The sequence below is a fragment of the Elephantulus edwardii genome, unplaced genomic scaffold (assembly GCF_000299155.1).
Source record: "Elephantulus edwardii isolate Elephantulus edwardi_28Jun2011 unplaced genomic scaffold, EleEdw1.0 scaffold00267, whole genome shotgun sequence".
NCBI classification, from domain to species: Eukaryota; Metazoa; Chordata; class Mammalia; order Macroscelidea; family Macroscelididae; genus Elephantulus; species Elephantulus edwardii.
In genome coordinates, this window is record NW_006400017.1 from 292,704 (window position 1) to 307,016 (window position 14,313).

General features: G+C 45.9%; 1 protein-coding gene across 1 annotated transcript in view; it reads right to left on the bottom strand.

Annotated features, from left to right (window-relative positions):
• ITGAE (integrin, alpha E (antigen CD103, human mucosal lymphocyte antigen 1; alpha polypeptide)) overlaps positions 1-14,313 on the bottom strand; it is a 109,401-nt gene that overhangs the window by 38,581 nt on the left and 56,507 nt on the right. The window contains exons 5-8 of the mRNA XM_006899791.1: positions 6,948-7,039; positions 1,114-1,178; positions 665-782; positions 304-444 (exon numbers count right to left, since the gene is read on the bottom strand). Of these exons, the coding sequence (XP_006899853.1) occupies positions 304-444; positions 665-782; positions 1,114-1,178; positions 6,948-7,039 (416 nt within the window). The remainder of the gene's footprint in view (positions 1-303; positions 445-664; positions 783-1,113; positions 1,179-6,947; positions 7,040-14,313) is intronic.

Sequence of the window (14,313 nt, forward strand, 5' to 3'; positions counted from 1 at the left end):
AGACAAAACAGAGAGAGAGTGAGAGAGCGCTGGAGACCCTGAGCCTCATTCCACCTGTCCCACGTGGTGTGCGTCGCTCTCGTGGGTTAGGGTTACGGTAAGGCTAGGGTCAGGGTATGGGTTAAGGATGGGGTTAGGTGCTCTGGCTCCACTTGCTGTGTGATCTCTGCCATCACCTCTGTTTTCATCTTCCCCCTGCATTCATTTATTGTTGCACATTTTCCTTCCTACCCCCACCGCAGACACCTCTGTTTTCTGACAGTATCTAGGAGCACCCTCAAGCATCTAGGATCTGCTCCTCACCGGCTTCATCCTCCTCTGCCTCCTCCACATCCTCCAGGGCCCGGCGCTGCCTGGCCGAGTTCTTATTCCGCTCCATGCTGCTTTCTTTATTGATGTAGCAGTTTCCTTCAGCCACACGTACATTCTGATTCAGATGATTTTCTTTTAAAACACACATGGAGGAGATCAGAACCTTAGAGCAGCTATGGACTTCCTGACTAGCTCTCACTGTCTGTCCAGTCCCCTTCATTAAGGGCTTATGACCTGCCCTCCCCCCCTAAGCTGTGTCCTCTCAGAACCTGCAGTGGGCTGGTGCCTTCCATTGGGGACCCAGGAAAATGTCTTTAGAGCTGTCAAAGGTCAGTGAGTATTTAATCCTTACCAAGGTCAGAGAAGTTGGTCTGGAGCTGGAATTTGAGGTTGGGGGCCAGTAGACTGCAGGTCCCTGTGAATGCTGGGTTGAGGCTATGGGGCTGCCGGGTTGTCAACTGAATGCAAACCTGGGGCGGAGAGAGGAAAGAGGACAGAGGGAAAGCCTAGGTGGTCTTCAGTCCAGATCCCTTAGATGCAGTCACATCTCTTCCTCCATCTCAGTTCGCAGTACCAGTCAGAGGATATAGAAGAGGTCATCTCACCTTCCCCCAGGTAGGGGATCAGTGCTGGGGTCAAAGCTGAGGTCAGGACCTGAATCATTGCTAGATCAGAATACAGGTCAGCCCCGGAATTGGCAGCAGGCAGATAAGTGGGCTCAGCCCTGAGAATGACATGCTAGTCAGGTAACACTATCACAGTCAAACTCCTAAAGCCCCCCCTTCCAGCTCAGGCACTCACCAAAACACCATGCTGGTTCCGGGCCACTGCCACTCCCTTATGCCTCCTCTTTGGGATGGGGAATTCTTCGAGAAAAAAAATTAAACCCCAATGAGAGAGGCACATAGGAAGGCAATCCCAAAGTCAAGAGGGCATGTGGCCACTTAGGACATTGTCTTATTTTAGAGCTCTTGTGTCATCAAGTCTTCCTGTTGGCTTTGAACAAAGGCTGAGTTCTGTACAGTTCAAAGCCTCTCACAGAGATAGAATTCTCCTTCACACAACCAAGTTGTTGTTGTTGTTGTGCACTATCAAGTCACAACTGACTCATAGCTGACCACCCAGCAGGTTTTCAGAGGCAGTTAATATCATGGTTGAAGACTGCCCATCCTCCTGCAGAACAGCTGGTGGATTTGAACCACTTGCTTGGGGATTGCAACACAGCTTCTTAACCACTAGGCCATCAGAGCTCCCTCTGGAGTCAGTAAATGTGAAACTAATGTTCATTTGCACAGGATGAGTAGTTTGCTTAATGTCTGCTCATCAAATAGCATTTATTAGTGCCTAGTAGTAACTAAGATCCCTAGTGAATCGATGTCTTTGAGCTGTGGTTCTGGAGAAGAGTTTTGAATATACCATGAACTGCTAAGAAAACAAACAGGTTCATCCTGGAGAGGGTGAAATTGGGCTGCTCCTTGGAGGCAAGGTTTCTGAGACTCCGTCTGACATATTTTGGGCATGTTGCAAGGAGGGACCAGTCCTTGGAAAGGGACATCATGCTTGGGAGAGTGAAGGGACAGCACAAGAGAGGAAGACGACATTGAATCTAGAGACCATTTGTGTTGGAAAAGATATTTGCAAAAGGAATCTTTAGAGGCCATATGGAAAGGAATTTCTTTAGTATTCCTTATTAATGCTTGTGCTGCTAAATGTGAAGGTATTAAACCTTGGTTTAATTTATTGCCATTAAAAAAAGATGACTGTTTTTGGAGCAGCTAACAAAGGGTTGAAACTGAAATTTGGGCACTTCTAGCTAACTAAAGAACTCAAAGTGAAATGAAAACACTGTTCCTCTCAGACAAAAAGCTGATAGCAATTGATACAGCTTTTCTGAAGATTGCAAGACTCGGCCTGTATCTAAAAACCTATTAAACTGAAATAATTGAACTGCATTTTATTTTTTTGGAGAAAACTTATATTTAACATTGTTGTTGTTGTTGTTGTTGTTAGGTGTTGTCAAGTAGGACTCATACAAACCAATGAACAACAGATATGAACCCTATCCTGTCCTGTGCCATCCTCATACTTTCTGACACACTAGAGCCCATTGCAGCTGTCCTGCATTAATTAAGACCCTGAAACCTGCAAATTTACTGTTGTTGTTTGTTGTTATATGGCATCGAGTTGCCTCGAACCATAGCAACCCTCTGTATAGCAGCCCTGAGGCCTGTTCTGTCCTGAGCCAGTCTCACTGATTCTGACACACCAACCCCCAATGCCGTCTCAGCCAGGGTCTTCCTCTCTTACACTGTTCCAAGCATGATGTCCTTCTCCAAGGATGGGCACCTCCTGGCCAAGTACCCAAAATATGTGAGATGGAGCTTCAAAGTCCGATCCTCCAAGAAGGAAACATGGTGTCACCTAGTCCAAGGCAGACCTATTTGTTTTCTTGGATGTCCATGGTATGCTCAAGACTGTTCTCCAACACCACAACTTGAAGGAATTGATTCTTTTTCTATCATCCTTAGTCATTGTCCAGCTCTCTGATGCATAGCAAGTAATTGCAAAAACCATGGCCTGGATTAGGCACACTTTAGTCTCTACACTGATATTGTTGTTTTTCAGTACTCTGGAGAGGTTCCTGACAGCAGATTTTCCCAGTGCAATTTGTCTTTTGATTTTGTGACTGCTGGTACTAAGAGTGTTGATTGTGGAGCTGAGCAAGCTGTAATTGTTAGCAACCTCAATCTCCTTTCCCCCTATCATGGTGCTGCCAGTTGAACCAGTAGTGAGAATCTTCATCTTCTTGATGTTGAGTTTCATTCCATATTGAAGACTACAGTCCTTGACCTTATGCAGTATGCACTTAGGTCCTCCCCAGTTTTAGCAATCAAGGTTGTGCCATCTGCATAACATAGTTGTTGATGAGTCTTCCTCCAATCCTGATGCCACATTCCTCCTCATTTAGGCCAGCTTCCTGAATGATCTATTCTGCACATAGTTTGAAAAGGACTGGAGACAGGATTCATCCCTGACTCACTTCTTTCTTGATTTTGAACCATGCAGTGTTTCTCTGCTCTGTTCTGAGGACTGCTTCCGGGTTGAAGTATAGGTTTCATATAAGCACAATCAAGTGTTCTGGGATTCCCATTCTCTTCAAGGTTAGCTATAATTTGTTGTGATCCACACAGTCAAATGCCTTTGTATAGTCAATGAAACACGATAGACATTCCTCTGGTACTCTTTGATTTCTGCCAAGATCTATCTGACATTGGCAATAATTTCTCTAATGCCATGACCTCTTCTAACCCTAGCTAGTATTTCTGGTAGTTCTCTGTCAATGTATTGTTCCAGTTGTTTCTGGATAACTTTCAGCAGGCTTTTGCTAGTGTGTAATATTACTGAAATTGCTCAATAATTTCCACACTCTGTCAGGTCACCTTTTTATTGGAATGGGAATAAATACAGATCTCTTCTAGTCAGTTGGCCAGGTAGTTGTCCTCCAGATTTCTTGGCACATCCTGGTGAGCACATCCAGGGCAGCATCTGTTTATTGAAATATGTCAATTGATATTCCATCAATTCCTGGGGCTTTATTTTTTGCCAAGTCCTTCAGAGGAGCCTGAATTTCCTCTTTCATCACCATTGCCTCTTGATTATATGTTATTTCTTGAAATTCTTCTGTGTCAGCCAATTCTTTTTGGTACAGTGACTGTATATTTTTCCATCTTTTTTTAATGCTTTCTGAATCACTCAATATTCTGCCCATAGCATCCTTAAGCATTGCAACTCACAGCTTGAGTTTGTTCTTTAGTTCCTTTGGTTAAGAAATACTGAGCCAGTTCCACCCTTTTGATTTTCCAACTCCAGCACTTTGCACATTTCATTATAATACTTGGCCTTGTCTTCCTGAGCTTCCCTTTGAAATCTTTTATTCAGCTCCTTCACTTCTTGATTTCTTCCTTTTGCTTTTGCTTCTTGGCACTTTAAGCGCAATATTCAGAGTCTCTTCTGACATCCATTTTGGTCATTTCTTCTTCCTCTTTCTTTGTAATGACCTTTTGCATTCTTCATGGATGATAGTCTTTATATCTTCCCACAGATCATCTGGTCTTTGTTCATTAGCGTTCAAGATCTCAAACTTGTTCCTGAGTTGGTTTTTCAGTTCAGGGGTGGGGGGTAGACTCAAGATTAAGTTTTGATTCCTGTGGATACTATTGACCTTTTTTTTAGGGTTAATTTGAACTTGCATATGAGTAGTTGATGGTCTGTTCCACAATCAGCACCTGGCCTAGTTTTCACTGCTGATGTTGACCTTCTCCAGCTATTCTTTCCACAGATGCAATCTATCTGATTCCTGTGCATTTGCTCTGTTACATTATTATTATTAAGGACCTCTGGTGGCACAGTCTGTAAGTCTGTGCTGTTAACAAAGAGGTGTCTCTATCAGTTTAAATGCACCAGCAGCTCCACAGGAGAAATATGCACAGTCTCTTCCCAATAGAATTTACTGTCTTGGAAACTTACTGGTGGCTCACTATGAGCTCTAGTTGACTCAATGGCTGGAAAGAAGAATAAGGCATTATTAGTATTATGTAATTTCCCACTTTGTCAATCTTGATGCTACATTCTCACTCCCTACTACCATTCCACTAATAACTTCAATATCACCTTTAAGCAAACTGTGTCAGATTATGGCATCCTTCTGTATCACCAACTAAATCTCATGGACCAAGTCTCATTTGGTTCAGCCCATAACATCCAGCGAGGTTTTGGAATGCTTAAAAGCTTGTGTCCTTGATTCAAATCCACCGTATGCTCTGCTGGAGAAGGAGGGGTGATCTCCTCCTGTACTAGTCAGATCTGATTTGATGGTACATACAAAAAAAATAATAAAATTAAAAATTTTTTTTAAAAAAGCTTGTGTCCTTGAAAAGGCGGCTCAACCTCCTATTTTAATCCTCCTTGATTAACCCAGCTAAAGAGATTAATCAACCCAGAGGCGCACGGTTCGGATCCACCAGATGCTCTGCCGGGGAAGGAGGGACAATCTCCTCCTGTACCAGTCAGATCTGATTTGACGGTACACTCACACAAAAATAAAAAAATAAAAAAAATTTTAAAAAAAGAGATTAATCAAGACCTTGGCACCTGGACCTTTATAGCTTTATAGATATTAACCAGTCCAAAATGTGCCAGCTGTATTCTTTTTTACTTGCATTTTTTGCCTTTATTCACTGTGGCAACTGTAACTCTTTAGAACACCTAGCTCCTCCTGATTCTATTTCTATGTCTTTGTTTTCATTTAAACAGATCTGTGGTTTTCCCACTACAACAGTATCTGCAGTGTCACCAACACTAAATGTGTAGCCTTAATCATAACAGAAACCAAAGTCTTTAACTAGTTGCTTTCATGTTGTCAATTCTGATTCGTGGCTATCCATGGGTGGTGTGTCAAAGTACAACTGTATTCCATAGGCTTTTGTATTTTTTCCCCCTTATAACATATTTTACTCATTTTGTTGTCATTGTTGATAACATACACGGTAAAGCATAGCCATTCAACACTTCCTGTATGTGCATTTCAGGGACGTTGATTATATTCTCAAAAGAGCACAACCATTCCCCTTCCTTTTTCAAAATCGTTCCTCCTTCATTAACATAAACTCACTGTTCCTAAGGTTCCTCTCTAATCTTTTGAGTTGTTATTGTCAACTTGATCGATCACACATAGCTGGATCTCAAAAGAGTATGAAGCTCAAGGCAGATATTCCCTATTATAATTTGTTCTGTTAAATTACTGCTTGTTTTTAAGAAGATTTCAGGAGATAATTTCTATTTAAGGCTGAAAGACTCTCTCAGGGCAGCAGCTTCAGGGTGCATTCTGCCTCCATGGATCCAGAAAGTCTGGATTCCATGAGAACTTGAAATTCTGTTCTGTCTTCCCCCCCCCCCCTTTTGAAAGCCAGGATTCTTCCATAGTAACTTTTAGACACATGTTCACCAGTGGCTCCAAAAGGTTTTCAACGGGTCCTTTTTTCAGAGGGGCATTACCAGGCCTTTCTACCATAGCACTTCTCAGTGTACTTGAACCACAAACCTTCCTGTTAGCCGCTGAGGACCTGAGCCATTCACACCACCCTGGTCCTCCAAATGAAGGACTTAGTTTCTCTGAGTTGACATTTTATTTTCTGTAACAAGGCATGGTTGTGAGGAAGAAATGTTAACGAAGCATTAAGCAGAGTGCCAGCCACCTGGGAAGCACTCAACATATTTTGTGGCTGCTGTTGTGTGCCAATCTGGTTAGAACCAACTTCTTGAGAGCTGACCCTCCAATGAGTTTTCAGAAGCTTTAAATCACACAGGAGGAGATGGCCAGTCTTTCTCCCCTACAGTATATTTTAGGAATCATTTTGCTGTTAGGATTGGGCAAAGTGGCTAAGATTAGGATTGAAAGGGAACTGAATTGGGCATTTAGATGGGAAGGATTATTGGGTGGGTGGTCTTGAGTCTAAGGTTGGGGTGGAACTGGAATGGTTGGGATTGAGGTGTTTTTTTGGGGGGGGGCCATTGAGTTAAGTAGGATTCCTGGAAAGGAGTAGCTGGGGCACATCCCTGGGAGCTGAGTGACTTACCCACTGGTTGACAGAGGATTTTATCCAGGTTTCGGGAACACCGATGGAGGGGTCCTGCTGATCCACTAGTTCCAGGGCTGGTGACGAGGAGCCTGAGAAGGAGGGTGATTAGAGGGCTGAACTGGTTAGCAATCCTCTTGCTTTCTGCCTGCTGAGGCACAGTCCTCTTGTCCCTGTCTGGCAGAGAGGAGGCCCAGATCCAAGAAAAACAAGCAGACTCGAGTCTAGGACTGCAGAGATGCTTTACAGGGGAGGCACTGATTCCCCTCTACCTCTGCCAGCTCCAGGCAGGAAATGCTTAAATGAAACCCCTCTCTGCCTGTCCACCCACCTTACCAGAGATGGGCAAGGTGTTGGTGATAAATAAACCTTTCCACTCTCTTGCTAGGTTAGGAGTGGGAGAATCTGGAAGCCTCCAGCCTGCTCCACGTGGCCTGGTGATGGTGCTGAATAGCACATTAGCACCCTTATTCTCTAGCTCATTCAGAACCACAGGTCTGGGAGTGGGGACCTCGGCCTGATTCAGGCAGCCTCAGATGTGATTCAAAACTGCAAATCTCTTGCCTCTCACTGGGAGCCCACCTGGCCCACAGAAGTAGCAGTGAATCTAGTGTAAGCATGAATACTAACAATAACAACAATGCATGTTGCACAGAGAAGACTGGGCTGCTTGAGGCAGACTGAGTTCGCCATCCTGGGGATGGGTGGGTAAAAGTAGGAGCTACTGACAGAATCAACATGGTCAAGATCCTGGTTCGAGTCTTTGGGAAAAAAATCAAGCTGGGAAAGGTGGAAGGTCAGAGAAAGAGAGGAAGACCCTCAACAAGATGGGCTGACACAGGACTGTCACAATGGGCTCAAGCATCTATCACAGGATAGGGCAAGGTTCAGCTCTGCCGCTCACAGAGCTGTCATGAGTCACAGTCAAATTGATGGCACCTGACAACAAGAAGACCTCCAGAACTATGAGAAAATACAACTTCTGCCTTTAAAGTCTCTCACTTGTGGTATTTCTGTTACATCAGCACCAGAGCCCTAAGACAAAGGTGGGGGGGGGGGGCTGGGGTTTGCTTTGGTCACTTTAAACCCAGTAGAAGATCTTCATGCAGAAGGCAGTAGGAGGCCCTTATAAGGTGAAGATCACCACTGAAAAGGTCATGATGTGGTTACCGTGGTTTGTGGGGGTGCAGACTGGAGACCACAGAGTCAGGTCAGGGATGAGACCCCATCTCTGCTTCTTCCCTTTCCATTACTTCAGTTGTTTTATAATTACAAAATATATTGCTCACCTATCTCCTTGGTTCACACAGTAACAATAATAAGGTCTGCTGCTGGGAGAACCCTCATTCTGTTTAATTCATCCCAAGTCTACTTCCACCCATTGAAGTTCTTGTCACCAGTGGTTCCCCAGGTGACCAAATCTAACGTCCTCAGCTACCTCTCTGCAGTCCTGGACATGGGTGATCATCTCCTGCTTGAAGTACTTTCTTTTTTTATTATTAATTTTAATGTACATTTACAGAGATTTTGGATTTCCATTCATTCATTGTTACACTTTTCTGCCCCCCCACCCCCACCCCCCAGTTCACTCTTCTCTTTGAAAAGTAAAAGAAATTCCTTCATTGGTATACAAACCCCCCACATCCCCCCCCCACCCCAAGTATACTTCACTTTGCAACCTTCATTCCATACTCTTCTGGTAATCAAAATACCCTACAGTATGTTGTTTTTAAACTGTTCTCTCCCTTATCTGTTTCAATGCAATATACATAATTTATCGAGTTTTTCTCATTCTTACCCCAACCCTGATGTCAGTCTCATTCTACAGCAGTGGCATTATGCAGTGTTTGTCCTTTTGTGACTGAGATATTTCACTCAGCATAATATCCTCGAGGGTCACCCATTTTGAATAATATTGCATGAGTTCCTTGTTTTTCAACGCAGGGTAGTATTCCATTGTGTGAATATACCACAGCTTCTTTATTTCTTCTCCCTTATTACTCCTTAGATTTCTTTACTGCCTTCTTCATTGCCTCGTCTCTAAATGTCACTGAATCTTAGGTCTGGTCCTTCTTTCTCTCATTGGCCACTCTTTCTAGTGATTGATCTCTTCAATCCATGACTTCAATACACCTCCAGTTGCTGACATGGCCACTTTTAAATCTGTAGTGCTATTGACTCTTCACCAGATGTAAGAACCACCGAATGATGGTCCTCCAAGGGTGTCCACAACCTTATCCCCAGACCCTGTGACTATGTTATGTTCCACTAAACATAATGTTCAGTTATGTTCAGCTAAAGGGACCGTACAGACAGAGTTAAGGATCTTGAGATGGAAGATCGTCCTGCATGATCTAAGTGAGCCCATTGTAACCACAAGGAGGATCCTTGTAAGAGAGAGGCAGGAGGGTTGGAGAAAGATTAGAAGATGTTGTGTTGCTGGATCTGGAGAAAGGGGCCTCAGACCAAGGAGTGCAAGTGGTCGCTGCTGGTTAGAAAAGGCAAGGCAAACAGGACTTGAGAAGGAACACAGACAGTCCCATCAACATTTTTCTTTTCGCCCAGTTAAGAACCATTTCAAACTATTGACAAGAATAAATTCAGCTGTCTAATTGACCCCTCAAATTTTGAATGTTCCAAACAGAATTGGACAGTCTTAGCCTCCCAACTGCTCCTTCCTGTTGTCCCCACAGCAATAAATGGCACCACTAGTCCTCCCGTTTCTCAGCCAGAAGCCTGGGCAGCATCCTTTCTGCCATCTCCTCCCCCGTCCTGCACGGCCAGTCCAACAGCTTCCTCCAAACCACAACTGGAGATCATTTCTTCTCTCTGTGTTCCCGCCACCACCTTGACCACTTTCATTTATGGTAAGAGTCACCGGGCTGTTGTGTTGTGGTTTTTTACATTTAAATCTACAGTACAGCTCCTGATTTAGCAGCCTCCCAGGCATTTGGACATAAAAAGGTCTAAACCCTCTACTGTCACTCATGGGATCCTGCACAATCCAGCCCCCCCACCCTCCCCACCCCTTTTCTGCTCTTTGAGCTGCAGAGCACACACAGCTTCAAGCTGCAGCCGTACTGCCTGGAACCTTCTCCCTCACTCTCCTCCAGGCTGGTTCAGTCTCATTTCTTGGGTCTTCCTTAACTAGCCCGCCTCGTAAGTGCTTTCTCCAGCTAGGCTCACCTCACAGTTCAATTCCTTTCTGCACCACTTCACTTTATTTCCTTCTCAGCAATTGCCACCATCTTTATCTGTTTGCCTGCTTACTGTCTGTCACCCCTACTAGACTGAAACTCTACTTTAGGGGGTTTTGTCTCTCTTGTTTCCCCTTTGCTCCCGAAGGGCCTGCAACAGTGCCCCCACACAGACTGACCCTCTGTAAATATTTGCTGAATGACTTGCTGTCAGCCCCCACACAGCTGAGGGGACTGATCTAGGGCAGGGCTGAGGGCAGCTGCTACAGCTGGGCTCTGCTCCTCTGTGCACCCTCAGCAGCTGAGCCCCCAAATTAGGTCGCCTCTTTAGCAAACCCTGCCATTCTCCCCACACCCATCTCCCCTCCCCAGCTTGTGCCTCAGCTCTGGGCCTAGCACCCCCATTCCCTGCTTGCTTCCTGGCAAAGGGTGGCTATGGACTGGGCTCTAGCTGGGACACATTGTGATGGCCCCCCCGCAAGGAACAGTCTCGGAGCGCTCTCCCATTTCAGGTTTTTGCTCAAGGCATTTCTTTTGCTTTCACCTTCTGCAGAACAATCAGCCCAGACACCAGCTGCTCAGGAAGACTTCACAGAGGGAAAGGCAACTGATCTCCACCTCCATCCCTGCCCTTTTCCTCCACTTGTCTGTGAGTTAGTCCTGAAGAGACTGTCAGGCGTGGTTGCACAAGCCATGTACAGCAGAAACCTAAGGTTGCTACCCCTATTACAGCACTAAACGCTGCAGCCTAAGGCCCTCTGCTTCCTGTTCCTTTGACCTCCAGTGTGTTGACTGACAAATCAGCCAAACCAAAGACTATTCATTTGTGACAGAGGACCCACCATCAGCTGACAGGTCAGGGACCCTCCATCTCAGCCCTGGCCTTCACCCATCTCTATCCCATCCCCGCTCTCAAGTTCAATCCCATATCTCCCAGAGCAGGGGTCTTCTATAAATCCAATTCTACAACCCATTCAGCACCCAAAGTGCAGGATGTGACCAGCCCTGGTCTGTGATATTTTAGGGGGAAACAGTGTGAAGATGCAAGAAGGACCGCATTCTTCTCTGCGGCCTGGGAGGCCAGCCAGTGCATTTCCTGCCCCATGCAGATGGGCTGAGGTCTCAAGCACCATCATTCGAGGCAGGAACCCAGCAATGCCGCCCACCACATCCTTCTCTCTGGCACGTTTTAACACTGATCCTCGACTCCCCCTCCCCACCCTGCAGGTGCTCTGGCAGGTCGTCCTGAGCCCAGTGGGACTCTGACCTACCTCTACTCCTCAGTAGGTGCTCCAAACTCCCCTCATCCACCCAGACCTCTGGTTTGTTTTTTTATTTAGGGGGGTGGGGATGGGGGTGGTGTTATGCGCCATTATGTCAAGCATGACACGTAGCGAGTCCATGAACAGCAGATCTGAGCCCTGCCCTATCCTGTGTCATCCTCAGCACCTCTGACACACTCAAGCCCATTGCTGTGGTCACTCCTTCTAGCAACAGTCTGTTGTGCCTGGAGCTGGGAAAGGCCCCACCCCACCAGGGAATTGGTGTGAGAAGACTGGGCAGGAGATGATCACAAATAACCAAGACTGAATCAGCCTCTGTGATCACCAGAATGTTCACACATAACAAAGCAAACACTTTGGAAAACTATGCTGCAGTTTATATCAAAGCCAAGCCAGTGTATGTCCCGTGGCCAGCAATTCCATTCGCAGGTGCATGTCCGGTAGAAAGAAGCGCAGCTGTCCATCAAGAGAAAGTGCACAGCAATACAGCTCATAACAGCCCAGGGTAATGACCCAGATGCCCCCGTCACTACTGCTCTCACAACACAAAGCTCTACAGCAATGAGCTGAGCATTATTGCTTCAGCAACATCATGGATGAATTCACAGACCTGGTGCTGAGGGAGGCCTGGCCTGATTAACAGAGTAGAGAGGGCCTCATTCCTTTACCCTAAGTTCAGTACAGGTAAGATTCATCTATGGAGATGGTGGTCAGATAAGGGTCACTCATGGCAGGGGTGGTGCTTAGAAGGACACACTCGAGCTAGTGAGGGCTCCTGCTAGGCGTGTGTTGTTCTATTTCTTGAGCCTGATGCCGTTTACTTAAGTGGTTCATCCTGAAAATTCACTGAGCTGCACGCTGATAAGATAGTCGTTTTCCTGAGTGGCCAATGTCTAAAATGTTCCCAAAGCCAAAGAAAACATAATGAAATACAACATTTAATTCATCTTCCCTGGAGCCAAAACCTTCCTAACAACCAGTTCATCACCCCTGAGATCCTCAGAAATGAAACCAGGCTTCCTGGTCTGAATGACAACTGTCTTCATGCCTCATTTTAGATTTTATTCTGTCTCAGCTTCAGTCACATAGAACGTTCCCAATTCCTGTGCTTGTTCGGCAGCACTCAGGCCTTGGCCCAAGCTTCTCCGTCAGGACTTAGCCTTTCCATCCTTCACACAGCTCATTCCTGCTCAGCCCTGAGTCCCAGTGAGGACACTGAACCTCATCCTGATGGAGGAACACTGTTGCTCTGTAAGCCATGAGCGCCATTACTCATCAGGTCACCGTTTGACTGCTCTGTCTCCCTCATGAGCTTGGAGCTCTGTGAGAGCTGAAATAATGTCTCTTTCATTCTCTTAATCCCCACATCTTGCCTGGCACCTACAAGATACTCCATAACTACTCACTCAGTGAACAAGTAAATGAAGTGACCCTGTCCTCATCATTTAAATAGAATGGTCACCGACCTCTTCCCCACACAGATGAATGAACTGAGTTCTAGAAAGCGACCCAGGTCTGCATGGCTGGTGGGGTTAGGGCCTCGGCCTATGAAGCTGTCTCTTGAGCAGGAGGCAGCCCCCAGAGCTCCTGCCCTTGTTACCCAGAGGTGCGCCCCCTCAGTTGGCCATTTCCCACCACAACTAACTGAGATAGGAATCTCTGTGGACCCTGAGCTGGCTCTCTCATGGATGCTGGGTGTGAAGGAAATTCTTGGGAACTGACAAAAAACCAAAAAAAGGTCGGGGTTACAGGGAAGTAGCCTGAACACACACAGAGAACATGCTCTGATGTTGTTGTTTATTGTTATGTGCCATCGAGTCGCTTGAGACTCATAGCGACCCTATGTACAACAGCCCTAAACGCTGCTCTGTCCTGTGCCAATTGCACGGTCTCTGACACTCCCACCCCGATTATCCCAGTCACTGAATCAATCCACCTCATGGAAAAAAAGGCAGGAGGACCCTGGTGGAGATGAAGGGGACTCTCTCATCACATGCTCAAATCCGCAGGGGGGTGGTGTGGGGTGGTGTGTGCTATGAGTCAAAATTGACTCTATGGTGGCAAGCTGTTGGCCTTGAGAGAGACATATGGAGTTTCTGGTTGATGCAAACAATTTGCACTCAACTACCAGCCTACTACTAGCCAATAAGTTGGTAGTTCAAACCTACCCAGAGGTACCTTGAAGGATAGGCCTGATAATCAGCTTCTAAGAGGTTGACTAAAAAAAAAAATCTCATACTCATAGCTGCTGAATCACAAAGGACCCTAGCTGACCCTCCAGCTGGTTTTTAAGAGGCTGTGGATTACACGGGAGGAGATTTTCCCCCTTCCTCCTTCAGAGTCATTGATGGATTCTAACCCCCAAAGAGGCACCACCTTTGGATTTTCAGCACAATTCACCATGAACCGCGTCACTGGAGCTTCCTTCCAAGACGTTACAACCTTGAAAACCTTGTAGCACGATTCTCCTCTGCCCACGTCAGGTGTCTGTGAGTTGGAATTAACATTAACAACAGACATAAGTGGTTTGCCCTCAATTGCTAGCCTAAGATTAGCGGTCCGCCAGCAGCATGGTGGAAGAAAATGCCTGGGGATCTGCTTCTGTTAATGTTAATCGCCCCCTTTTTACCCCTAAAAATCTAATCCATTGTCATTGAGTTGAGTCCAACTCAGTGACCCTCCATTACCTTCCTGTAAATTTTCACAGGAAAAAACTGCCCATCCTTCTCCTGTGGAGAAGTGAGGGGAGTCAAACTTTAGACCTTTTCCGTTAGCAGCCCAGCACATTACCTGCTACATCACCAAGCCTCCTTTCTGTTAAGAACATAAGGAGGAGGAGGGGGAGTGGAAGGAGAGGAGGGAGAGGAGGGGGAGGAGGGGACAGGG